Source organism: Giraffa tippelskirchi, chromosome 11 (genome assembly GCF_054371585.1).
Source record: "Giraffa tippelskirchi isolate mGirTip1 chromosome 11, T2T-mGirTip1v1.2.pri, whole genome shotgun sequence".
Lineage (NCBI taxonomy): Eukaryota > Metazoa > Chordata > Mammalia > Artiodactyla > Giraffidae > Giraffa > Giraffa tippelskirchi.
The window spans coordinates 129602320-129616322 of NC_137285.1; the positions used below are offsets into that span (position 1 = coordinate 129602320).

Consider the following 14003-nt stretch of genomic DNA (forward strand, 5'->3'; position numbering starts at 1 on the left):
AAAGTGAAATACTAAATATTCTTTTGTAAAATCCCATAGAAGTAACTGGAGATACTAAATAAATTTTTGGCCCATAGGAGAACTTGGCTGTGTGTGTTTCTAATGTGTATTCAAATCAGAGATTATGATTAAAGGTATATGTCACAATTCTTTAACAGAACATTTCAGAGTGCTGTGGTGAACTTCATGCAAACACTGTTATTCAAAGTGTAGAGATAAGGAGCTCACTCCAAGAGGTGAAACACTAAACTCAGATTATAATACCTCTAATCTGGGGAATATAAACAAGTGAGATTGTTTGGAAACCTTGTTTTTAAATTAAAGCATGATGATAACTGAGTATCTCTCTCTGATAATTGCAATTATACAAAGCAAAATGAAAAGAATGATATCAGTCTCATGCTATTAACAGATCAAATTTCTATCTCAATTTGAGGAGACAAATTACTGAGCACCTATTGTGGCTTCATGTCACAAAATACACAAGTGAGTAGGACACAAACAACGCGTGTCCTGAAAATTTACATAATAGATATATGGTGGAGTAGGGGAAAAATAAGACACATAAAATAATACAAGATAGAGTAAAAAACACTGTGGCAGGTTTTCAATGCTGTAGGTTCGTGAGTTCAGAAGAAGAAAGAAAAAGGGAAGAGTCTGTGGATGACTGGGCCCTGAAAAACAGCAATCCAACCCTTCTCAGTCCTACAGAGGTCAAGTTTCAGCAGGCAGTGTTGTAGGTCAAAGTGGAAGATCTCTTTCTACACTGATTCAAATAAGCTAATTTTAGGAAAATTTCTTGCAAGTCAAGATATTCTATACCATTTTACAAGTTTATATTAATTTGACTGTTCGTTGGGTTAACAATTAGAGACTTTTCCTTATGGCAACAACTTGTTCTGGGAATCCTAACCATGTGGAAAAGTGATGCAGGTTTATGTCTGTGGAACAGCAGAATATGGGTTAGTTATATGGTCATTCAAAGTAGTCAGAAATGACAATTTAATATGCTAGTAAAGAAAAATAGGTATAAACTCAGTGAATGCTGGGAAAAATAAGTCAGCCTATGTATCTAAATTTTTTAGAGCCTGTAAGAGAAATGATCATGGTGTTCATAATGGTGATTTACCAGCTCTGTTCAATAATGCAAATGCCTTCCCAAAATGGTTACAGAGAAGTACCTGTGTTATGAAACTAAATTCAGTTGTAGAAATTTTCTATTCCTAAATGGTGCCAAATAAATTACTATAAATCTATTTTGGATACTAAAGCACACATTTTTGATTTTATATATATATATATATATACATATATATATAAATATATAAACATATACATTTATAAAATCAAAAATTCTTTTTTGGTCATTTGGTGATTTTTATTTCAAGTATAAAGATCAGTGTCATTGGTTACTTTTGATAAGGTTTGTTTTTCCAAACAATTTATGTTAAAGTTGTCTTAACGATTTTATGGTATGATTTTTCACTTTGGCTAGTTCTAGGCCTTTTGTTTTCACTTGAAAATCAGGGTTTTGAATAAACCTACTTGAGTAAAACTCACATTTCTAGGCATGAAATCAAAGCCTAATAATAAAATAAGTTATATATTTATATAAAAGTAAAACATTTAAGTATTTTTAGGATTTAGTCAACTAATGAAATATTTGTTATAAATTTCTGTAAGATTTATATTATATCATAAGATAAAAAGACCTAAAATTGTTATGGGTACAAATTCAAATTATTTTAAAGATTACCTTGAGAAGAAACCTAGAGAATATTCTAGTTGTGTGCCAAATATATTTCCATAACTATTAATAAAAGATTAGCCCTTTATTTCCATACATAGGTAGAATATTTCTGCTTAATAAATGTAATGCATCTCATATTCTTTCAGCTGAGATTATTTCTAATTGGAATCACAGACTTTTTTCAAAACCAAAAATGTATGCACATGTGAGACCATTTTTGAGTGCCAAGAAAGATGGTGGAACAAACAAAAAACCAAGCAACCAACCAGACATAAAGCAAACAAAACCTCAAATTAATAAATATAATTTATAAGTACAAATTTACATATGTATTGTATTTGTATATTTGGCAAATTGATTCAGTTAGTTAAAATACTCTGTTAGAATGGTTACAGAAATTGAAATTATTACATATCTGATATTCTCAATTTAAGTAGTACTAAAAAATTCAGTCTGGTAGGTTTTTGGAATATCCAGTGCTCCTGGATGCTAATGTTTTGTGTGTTTTTTAGAGAGAAAAACTGACAAAATAGATAAATAAATAACTATATACATGGAGCCATTCTGTATTTTTAAAATCCATAATGATATATACACACATCTAAATATGTACATAAAATTGCTAAGTGGAAAATACCAGAGTCTATTACTCTCAAGCTCATGTAGGTTTAATTGGGGGAAAGGAAGATTTTTTTAAAAAGTAATTATGTACATTTCTAGCATTAATCTCTTTAACCTTAGTTAATGGCAGGATCTAATTATTGGTACCAGAGGGAATGTAACAGAGCAATTAATAGACTATGAGAAATCTTACTTTATTTGTCCTAATATTATTTCACAATATTAGATGTTTATATGGAAGCCCTTTAATTTATCTAAACCCACTCCAAGTACACAATTTATATACCTGGATATTTCTTGAAATATCATTTCATTTTGATAATGTCTATGTTTACATTTAAAAGTTATTCTTAGCTATAAACTTTTGTTACATTTGAGTTAAAACAGCAGGGTATGTTACCAGTGAAGAACAAGAAAAGTCTCCAGCACTAATTAATAAAAAGAATAACATGACTGACATAATAAAAATAGTGAGAAGATGGGTAAAACAGATGATGGTGGTTAGCTAGGCTCAGTAAATGATTGATTCCTATATATAACAAATTGCACAATTCAAATTAGTGACATGGCAAAATACAAGATTACAACTGTCATGGATAATCAGAGACATTCACGAAAAATCAATCCATAAAATTTAAGCATAAACATTCCAAGACTCTACTGTACTCTGGAGGAGAAGGAACAGATGTTGGATGTAACTATATGATCACACTCTACCTGGCACAAATAAATAGGCTATTTGTAAATTTGTTAACACTAGCCCAGAGGATAACAGGTCCACAGTGGAAAATAGGAAACTTAAAAAAAGTTATCTTAAGATCGTATACTCTTCTCTCCATAATCACATATTAAAGAAAAAGAGTTAAAGCAAATCAGATCCATTTTACAATTTAATCATTCACTATACCTTTTCATTGAATTCAGTGCTATAGGATATAAAGAATATATAATGGACTTCATGTCTTATAACAATATATTTAAGATATTTTTCCCTGTCTTTAACTTTTAGCTGTTTTACTGCTATTTACCTGGGTATATTTCTTTGTATTAATGCTGCTTGCAGTTTGCAGTGCTTCTTGAGCCTGTGTTCTCTTATCTTTGGTCAGTTTTGGAAAATTATTAGCCAGCATCGTCTCAAATACTGTTTTTGTTTGCTTTTACATTTTTTTTTTCTCATTTCTTTCTGGGACTCAAAATGCATACATGCTAGATCTGCGTACTATAGATGTCTTTTTTGCTCTTCTCTGTATTTTAGTCTTTTTATCCTTTTGTACATTAGTTTGGATATTTTTTTATCAACCTATCTCCTTTAATGAAACCTATCTTTCTTTAATGAAAGTTCATTAAACTTTCTTCTGCCATACCTAATTTGTTAAATTGATTTATTGAGCTCCAATTTCAGTAAATTCTATTTTTCAGCTCTAGAATATCCATTTGATTCATTTTAATAGAATCCAGTTCTCTGGGAAATTATCATCTATTTTATTGAACTTAATCACAACTAAATTTAAGTCCCTATCTGATAATTTCAGTATCTTCATTACTGCTTCTCTGTTTTTTTCTCTTGATTTTCAGTCATTTTGTCCTGTCTCCTGGCATATTTGGTAACTTTTGCTTAAGTGGTAAACACTGCATATGAAAAACTGTAGAGGCTGGAGATTATATATTCTTCAGAGACGATTTAATTTTCTTCTGGCAAGCGGGCAGAGAAGGAATTCAACTGGTCTAGATCTGTTCCAGGTTTTCAAGAACCAGTCTATTTCCAGTTTGCCCTACTCCTACCTAGACCATAGGCCTTCAAAGATTTCAAATAACACCCTGGGTGTTTAACAGGGCTTCTTCTCATGATGATCCCTAACAGTAATTTTTGTATCCTGGCCTCATGAGAAGATCAAAACCTTCTTTATTACTTCAGCCTCTTGGTAGCAACTTTTAGCTTGGTTTCTTGGTCTTTTATTCCACAGAGTTTAGAAACTGGCGAATATGCTGTAGGCAAAAGCTACACAGGATGATTTTGCTTCCCTAGCTCAGTGAGGTGCTGATAGCGCTAGGCTTCCATTTTCTGCTTGACCTCTATATTTGATGCCATGAATTGATGAGTCTGATGCAAATGCTAAATGGAAAAAAGAGGCAGAGAAAGTCCAGTTCTCCACAAGTTGTTTTCCATTTTTCTGGGATCTTAGACCCCCACGTCCTGGCTGTGTTGGTTGTTCCCCAGGGCTTTCAAGCAGCTACTGGTTGAATTTCATTAGCTTTTATAATTGTTTCTGATGGAAAGCCAGGTCTGATATAAGATACAATGTCATAGCCAGAAACAAAAGTTTATTCACTTATCACATTTTAACCAGATATCAAATCCATTAAAACAGTATAATTTTAGGACTGAAGAATTCAGTAATGTCTAAAGGGAAAAATACCAAATGAGTAAAAGTTATCAACAGAAGAAAACTTAAAATTAAATAAACTTTTTGAAGGCCAGAGATGTTTAAATTTATTTTTAATAATCTGAAATATGGAATATCTTATGCAAATATCAAGTGAAATATTTGGGCTTTATCAAGATCTTTGATAATATAAAAGTAGTGTCACATTCAGAGTAACTTATTATATGTATGCTCAAATGTGAATTGACAGTCTAATTTTAATAAAAAGAGCTGTAGGAAACAAAGTATAAAGATGATCTTACATGCACACAAAGATCAAACCAGTTTATGTTTAAATGTACCTTATTAGTTTCCGTTTCCTTTTGGCAGCGGCAGTCATTGCCATGTAGGATGGTACTATGCTTGGTATAGGCAGAGGATGTTTAGTTGAGACTGAAGAAGGGGCAAGCCTGTATATTAAATAATGAAAAACAGAGTAATTTTGATTTGTACTATGGAGGAAAAAAGGAGTATATACTCCCATAATTTGAACAGCACTTTGTATTAATTCATAAAGGAAAATACTGTTCAATACTATAACCTTTCCTTGATTGCCTAAGGTTTTCTTTTCTCTTTTTTTATACCACAGATGGATATCAAGAGATTTCTGCATCCCCACAGCACAGAAAAGTGAAGGTATCATTCTTCCCATGGTTAGACTAACTGTGAATATACAGATTAAGTGAGAAGGATATGTTTTTGCTTGGATGACACGTAGTCAACCATACCTTATACTTATGACTATTTCAGAGTAAGCTGAGAGGTTTGTTAATATCAATAGAAACTGTGGTATTTCTTTTAGTGAAGATATTAATGAATAATAATAAACACTTGAAAATCCACCATTGATAGCTTGTAACATCTAATGCTGAAGTATAAAGAACAAAATAAATATATCTTAAGGTCTCCTCTAGCCTAATGAGGGTCAATCAACTTAAGCTTCAAAATTAAAGACTTCACAATATTGTGTTAGTGGATTAATATTTAGAAAGACAAATAAGATTTAATCAAGGTAAAATACTGACTTTTGTAATCAAGATAGCATACTTCATCTATGAAATAGATCTTAAATATAGTTACAGAGCAAAAAGAAAGCCAATAGTTTAAAGGCTATATAAATAAAGAAGAATTGGCAAATACTCCTTTGTACCTTTGTAAAACGTTATTGTTTGGTAGGGATTCTTGTTCAGGTAGTTCACTTTCCAAGCTCCTGGTATCTTCACATATAAGAAATGTAGACTTTAAATCCTCCTGTCCATGTTCTTTTCTCATGCTGAGAGGGATATCTACTTCACACAACATTTTCAAAGAATTATCACTGTTTATATTTGAGCTGATGGTCTGAAAACTGGTAGTATGTGATGGTTTTAATAAGGTCCCTGTAGATGGATTTTGAAAAGTTTTTCTACAATTTTCTGGAGTATACACAATGGGCTGAAGCTCTTTGCTGAGGGAATCATTAAGCGGCGTATTTTCAGACTCTACAGACGTTTGGGTATGTTTTATGTTCAGGGGAGAAGGCATTAATTTTCTTCGGGTTCTTTTTTGTGAAGGAATTTTAAGCAGATTAGATTCACCTGGAGCTGTGTCTGTTCAACAAAATTAAAAAGAAGCTCAATAATGTTGCCTAAATAGTTTTCTAATAACCTTATCAGTTCAAAGAAGAAAAAAAACCTAATGATAAGCATATTTTATGTTAAATTAATAAAAATTTAAAAGAAAATAAGTTGGAAAGAAAAGAGCTATTGCTAATAATGTCAATAAACTCATTATAAAGAAATTCTAAAACAGAAAATAAATACTAAATAGCAATATCAATATTAATTTATAATAAATACAGCTATCTTGAGATACTGGGCAATTACGACAACAAACTCCAGTAAATGTATACATTGCTCTAAGGATCAGTACTTGACCTTCTAATTCTATAAGATTTTTTCTATGTCTGTCAATCTGTTTCTGTTCTGAACAATCAGCAATGAACAACACAATAATTGAAATAAAAAATATATTAGAGGGAACCAATAGCAGAATAACTGAGGGCGAAGAACAGATAAATGAACTGGAAGACAGAATGGTGGAAATAACTAAAGCGGAGTAGAATAAAGAAAAAAGAATGAAAAGAAATGAAGACAGTCTTAAAGACCTCTAGGACAACATTAAGTGGACCAACATTCGAAATACAGGGGTCCCAGAGAAGAAAAGAACAAGAAAGGGTATGAGAACATATCTGAAGAGATTATAGTAGAAAACTTCCCTAACATGGAAAAAGAAATAGCCAGCCAAGTCTAGGAAGCCCAGAGAGTCCCAAGCAGGATATACCCATAGAAAAATACGCCAAGACACATAATAATCAAACTAACAAAAATTAAACACAAAAATTAAAGGCAGCAAGGGCAAAGCAAAAAATAATACACAAGGGAACCCCCATAAGGCTAACAGCTGATCTTTCAGCAGAAACTCTGCAGGCCAGAAGGGAATGGCAGGATATACTATAAAGTGATGAAAGGAAAAAATTTATAACCAAGATTACTCTACCCAGCAAGGATCTCATTCAGGTTTGATGGAGAAATCAAAAGCTTTACAGATAAGCAAAAATTAAGAGAATTCAGCATCACCAATCCAGCGTTACAACAAATGCAAAAGGAACTTCTCTAGATAGGAAACACAAGAGAAAGAAAAGTCTTATAAAAACAAACCCAAAACAATAAAGGTTTTGGTAACAGGATCACATGTGCGCTCTCAGTTGCTTCAGTTGTGTCAGACTCTTTGCAACCTAATGAACTGTAGCCCACCAGGCTCCTCTGTCCATGGGATTCTCTAGGCAAGAATACTGGAGTGAGCTGCCATGCCCTCCTCCAAGGGCTCTTCCCGACCCAGGGATTGAACCTGCGTCTCCTCCATTTCCTGCCCTGCAGGCTGATTCTTTACCCACTGAGCCATCCTTAACAATAGTTACCTTAAATGTAAATGGGTTAAATGCTCCAATCAAAAAACATAGACTGGCTGATTGTACACAAAAATAAGACTCTTAAATATGCTGTCTAAAAGAGACTCACTTCAGACCTAGGGACACATACAGACTGAAAGTGAAAGGCTGGAACAAGATATTCCATGTAAATAGAAATCAAAAGAAAGCAGGAGTAGCAATATTTGTATCAGATAAAGTAGACTTTAAAATAAACATCATTACAAGTGACAAGGAAGAACACTACATAATGGTCAAGGCCTCAATCCAAGAAGATATAATGATCATAAATACATATCATTTTTTATATTCAACATTCAAGTGATAGCATATATTATTTGTCTTCCTCCGATTTACTTCACTTAGTATATAATTGCAAGGTCCATCCCTGTTGCTGCAAATGGCATTACTCAGTTCTTTTTTTATGGCTATACACTCTTATATACTCTGTCTATATACTGTCTATATACTATGTCTATATACTATATAATGTCTATATACTGCCTATACTCTGTCTCTTGAGAAACCTGTATGCAGGTCAGGAAGCAACAGTTAGAACTGGACATGGAACAACAGACTGGTTCCAAATAGGAAAAGGAGTACATCAAGGCTGTATATTGTCACCCTGCTTATTTAACTTATATGCAGAGTACATCATGAGAAACCCTGGGCTGGAAGAAACACAAGCTGGAATCAAGATTGCCGGGAGAAATATCAATAACCTCAGATATGCGGATGACACCACCCTTATGGCAGAAAGTGAAGAAGAACTAAAGAGCCTCTTGATGAAGGTGAAAGAGGAGAGTGAAAAAGTTGGCTTAAAGCTCAACGTTCAGAAAACTAAGATCATGGCATCTGGTCCCATCACTTCATGGGAAATAGATGGGTTAACAGTGGAAACAGTGTCAAACTTTATTTTTTTGGGCTCCAGAATCACTGCTGATGGTGACTGCAGCCATGAAATTAAAAGATGCTTACTCCTTGGAAGGAAGGTTATGGCCAACCTAGATAGCATATTTAAAAGCAGAGACATTACTTTGCCAACAAAAGTCCGTCTAGTCAAGGCTATGGTTTTTCCAGTGGTCATGTATGGATGTGAGAGTTGGACGGTGAAGAAAGCTGAGCGCCGCAGAATTGATGCTTTTGAACTGTGGTGTTGGAGAAGACTCTTGAGAGTCCCTTGGACTGCAAGGAGATCCAATCAATCCATCCTAAAAGAGATCAATCCTGGATGTTCATTGGAAGGTCTGATGTTGAAGCTCAAACTCCAATACTTTGGCCACCTCATGCGAAGGGTTGACTCATTGGAAAAGACCCTAATGCTGGGTAGGGTTGGGGGCGGGAGGAGAAGGGGATGACAGAGGATGAGATGGTTGGATGGCATAACTGACTCGATGGACATGGGTTTGGGTAGACTCCGGGAGTTGGTGATGGACAGAGAGGCCTGGCGTGCTGCAATTCATGGGATCACAAAGAGTCGGACACGACTGAGCCACTGAACTGAACTGAACTGATACACTCTTATTTTGAGTAACCTCTTGCCACTACTTTCTCAATCACCTGAGTCCCAAATAACTAGATTTTTACCTTTTCCTTGCATTTCCCAACCTTCACCAGTCTTGCCTTAGTTAAAACATATTCTGATCTTGCCATTTTCCTGATTAAAAATGTTTAAACAGAAACATACTATACAAAGATTTTTATTAGGGTAATTTTTGTCCCTTGCTCTAATACTGAGAGACAAATGGTTTTGTTTGAACTTAAGTGTGAACTCCCACAATACTAGACATGATTAAATATTTAAGCACATAGAGATTTCTCACTTTTTTTTAGTGTACAAAATAATGACTTGATTACATAAATAATGATAAACTTCGTCAGCTTCAGTGAACTTATGCTGCATTTCTTAATTTTTTTTTTCCTCCTTTGCTTATTTCATTCTGGTAAACTTCATGGTGCCTGACACAAAGTAATTCTGCATAGAGTGTGCTATTAAGGGAAGAAACTGTAATGTGTATTTCTCACCATGTTTTCAAATCAGGCAGTAAAATTTTCAATTGATGTCATATATGTTTTACAATATAACAATAACTTAAATTACACTGAAAGTTGAATAAAATAAGTGTTATGTAAATATTTCAACAAAACAGTTCAAACTTTCAACCAAGTTAAAAAATACAGTTATAACAATCAGCAAGAGTACATGCATTATTCTTATTACATTAGTTGACAACAGGCTGCTGTGGCTAGGTTGACAATTACCCTCTAGGAAATGCAATTTAAAAACAGGAAGAAAAATATGATCCCTATTCTACTAAGGAATTTTACTTTTCTGAGAACTAGATAAATGAGATCCAGATCTTAAAATAATTTTCCACTCCCTTTAACATGACATTTGTCAAATTTTCCATTACCAGATATTTTTATACTAATGCTGCAGTGTAAAGACAGTTACTTTTCTCCACTGTGCCGCTACCACCAATTTGGTGGCTATTAATAGCTGGAAGATTAACTTCTTTTCCCATGAGAGGCAGCAGGGGTATATAGAAGATAGAAAACTACATCGAGGACAGAGAACTGAATTGGAAGTCAGGAGACCTGGATTCTATTTCTGGTTTTACCAACAACTCACTGAGTGACCTTGGAAAATTCACTTGAGCAGTATGGGCATTAATGTCCCCTAGAAAAACAGGGATACTATCTTTCTATGTACAGGGATTTTTCTAGGATTAGATAACATCTCTAAAATACTTAAGGTTCAAGGAAAGGCTCTAGAATTATAGGCTTCAACTGTTAGCATTATGACATTCACAGGGTAAGTTGTAATTTGCTTTTCAGTATTCCATCAGGTGGTTCAGTGGTAAAGAATCTGCTTGTCAATGCAGGGATGAGGTTCAATTCCTGGGTTGAGAAGATCCCCTGGAGAAGGAAATGGCAACCCACTCCAGTATTCTTGTAAGGAAAATCCCATGGATTAAGGAGCCTGGCATGCTACAGTACATGCGGTTGCAAAGAGTTGGACGCAACTGAGCACATTCCATCAATACCCAATGCACGATTATCACCAAAAGAATATATTTCAAACAACGTCTTGCTTTCAGTTTATCGAATACCCAGTTTATCAAGGCTGATGATAAACTGTAAGAAAACCAAGGTATTATTATTAAAGCAGGAACATCTAAGTATTATTTGAACACGCAGGTTTCATAACAACATTGTAAAAATTCAGAACACATTGGACCATGAAATCTCAAGAGATAAGGATTATCCAGAGTAACTATTTTTCTTGCCCAGATCTATGGAGAGATAACCGCTGAAGTGGCAGTGGGCAAATTCCCATGATAGTGGACCACATTTGCTCTATTGCTTATAAAGAGTATGAGAAGGGGGTACTATCATAATACACCAAAGAAATACTGACATGTTCTTTGGGATAATCTAAACATATATCTAGTATCAAATGTTGATGTGATCAGATATTATTTTTAGCCATAATTCTGCTCTCTTGATAGGATATATTAATAACTTGAAGGAGAAACATGAAGATGTGGCTGATAATGGATTCACATACCACTGTTTTACTGAACCTGAAAGAAGAGATGCTATAGACACATAACATGTATAAAATACAAGTCCAGGAGGTTCTTTTCTTTTATCCTCTCAATTATTAAGTACAGATAAAATAATAAGAGAGCAGAAATCTAATAGATAAGTAGTCCTGAATTGACTACTTAGACTGACAAGTTACTAAGAAATGTTCAGAAGTTAATCAGATCAAAATAAGACTTAAAGACTTAAATAAAAATTCAGCAGTCAATTCACTGAAACTATAAGCATATAATGACTTCATTTACTCATGAAGACTAAAGAACACAATAAACAAGTGAGATTTCACTTTTAATATGATATCTAGAATATATAAATACAAGTTATATTATATATATTAGTAAATTATATATAATATATATATATATATATATATATATTACACATACATAATAAATAGTCACTCCCCTTTAGTTAGGTAAAGGAATACTTGAACTGGGTATAGCAAATTGGAGAGCACTGGGCTAGGGGCTATAACAACTACTGGATATGCTAGGTGTATAAGGGAGATCTGCTGTACTTTTCCATTACAAGATGTGCAGTAACTTTCCAGAAGAGCAGGCTTAGGCATCTGTAGCTACCACAGATTCAGCCTGGGAAAATACTATCTAATTCTTGGGCTTATAGTGGAAATGACAAAGAAAAAACCTGAAGAAAATTATAATTCCTTTAAAAAGGAAAAAAAAAAAAATACAGAGTGAAGTAAGCCAGAAAGAAAAACAACAATACAGTATACTAATGCATATATATGGAATTTGAAAGATGGTAACGATAACCCTATATGCGAGACAGAATAAGAAACACAGATGCATAGAACAATTTTATGGACTCTGAGGGAGAAGGTGAGGGTGGGACGTTCTGGGAGAATAGCATTGAAACATGTATATTATCATATGTGAAACAGAACACCATTCCATGTTCGATGCATGAGACAAGGGCTCAGGGCCGGGGCAATGGGATGACCCAGAGGGATGGGATGGGGAGGGAGGTGGGTGGGGGGTCAAGGAAGGGGAACACATGTAAACCCATGGCTGATTCATGCCAATGTATGGCAAAAACTATTACAATATTGTAAAGTAATTAGCCCCCAACTAAAATAAATAAATTTATATAAAAAAAAATAAATAAAAAAAATAAAAACTCATTGAGGACAAAAAAAAAAGAGTCCCTAAAACAAGAAAAGAAATCGTGTAGTTATGGATTTTCAGAACAAGAGGTTCTATCAGGCAATGTTAGGTCATGAAATACCTCAGCAATGGAGGCGCCACACAGGAGGTGACGGGACATTAAAAATGCATTTTTATAAGGTAGGCTTATAAAATTGGGATGGAAAAAATTGGCAGTTGCTTGGGAGGATAGCAAGTCTTCTCTCCAGGGTCTCTCCATCTAAGGCACCAGCCTACTATATCATATACTAAGCATAGAAGATAGCAGGTACCCTACAGTCTGAAAAAATTTGTTACTTGTAGACCATGTCTTGGAACTTAATTCTCCAACAAAAAGTGTACGTATACTGCATTTCTGTTGCCCTAAAATGGTTACGACCCATGGTTATGTGAATATGACTTCATGTCCAAATAACAACAATAACCATAATGTTGAGACTGTTAAAAGAAGTTACTACTATTCTTTTCAGTACAGTATTAATGTTTATTTGATTAATGAAAGAAAAAAAAAAGTTGTAGTCAGTAATGGAACAAGAAATGTACTCAGATTTTTCTCCTACTTGTCTAAAACTGGTAGCTAGGCTTATACAGCCTCTAAATGGGAAATCAAATAGTTCTTTTTAGATAATAAACTATAGCAATAAAAGAAGACCTAAGTATTGACATTTTCAGGTTCCCCTCAACTAATTTTTTAGACATTGCCATAAATCAAGGCTAATTAGCTGAAAGACCTATGTACACAGAATACATCAAAAGTCACCAGATATTTGAGAATAGATAATAAAGGAAACAGACAAGTATTTTAGGAAACCATGATTAATGTCTTCAGAGAAATGAGAAATTATTACAATCATGAAACAAAATTAAAGTGCTATGGAAAGAAACATTGAATTATAAGACAGAGTTCTTAGAAATTTAAAATGAGAGGAAAAAACTAAAAATAAAGGTTGTAAGATAAAGCTGAAGACATCTCCTAGAAAGACTAGCAAACAAACAAAAAGAGGTAAATACTAGAAAACAGATAACAGAATTAGAAGATTAATCCAGGAGATCCAACATCAGATTAATAATAAGGTTCCAAAGACAGAAAAGAAAGAAGGGAAACAATATTAGAAGAGGTTTATCTATGTAAGCATGTGTATGTAGTTTAAAACATGTGAAAATTTCCCAGAGTGAAAAGATAAAGGTTTCCAGAGAAAAAGGCCCACAAACTGTTTAGTATAATGACTTTAAACAACACCAAGGTATAGCATTGTGACATTTCAGAACAACTCGGAACCCAAAATTTTCCTGGGAGAAAAAGTCTCACACAAAGTATGAAAAATAAAAATGGCATGACAGTTAACAGCAACACTGGAATCTAGAAATCAATGGAAAAACATTTTCACAGTTCTTAGAAGAATTATTTCCAACCTAGAATTCTATACTGAGTCAAACAATCAGAAAATAAAAATATTGCTATACATCCA

The 14003-nt window shown here is 33.7% G+C and overlaps 1 protein-coding gene across 5 annotated transcripts in view; it reads right to left on the reverse strand.

The window, feature by feature from the left end:
- KIF18A (kinesin family member 18A) overlaps positions 1 to 14003 on the reverse strand; it is an 85007-nt gene that overhangs the window by 3531 nt on the left and 67473 nt on the right. For 3 of the 5 annotated variants that reach the window (XM_081543514.1, XM_081543515.1, XM_081543516.1), the window contains 2 exons: positions 5945 to 6383; positions 5097 to 5204 (listed from right to left, as the gene is read on the reverse strand). In XM_081543514.1, coding sequence (XP_081399640.1) covers positions 5097 to 5204; positions 5945 to 6383 — 547 coding nt within the window. Of the gene's footprint in view, positions 1 to 3949; positions 4773 to 5096; positions 5205 to 5944; positions 6384 to 14003 lie in introns of those variants that run through there. The other 2 variants (XM_081543517.1, XM_081543518.1) reach the window with 1 other exon arrangement.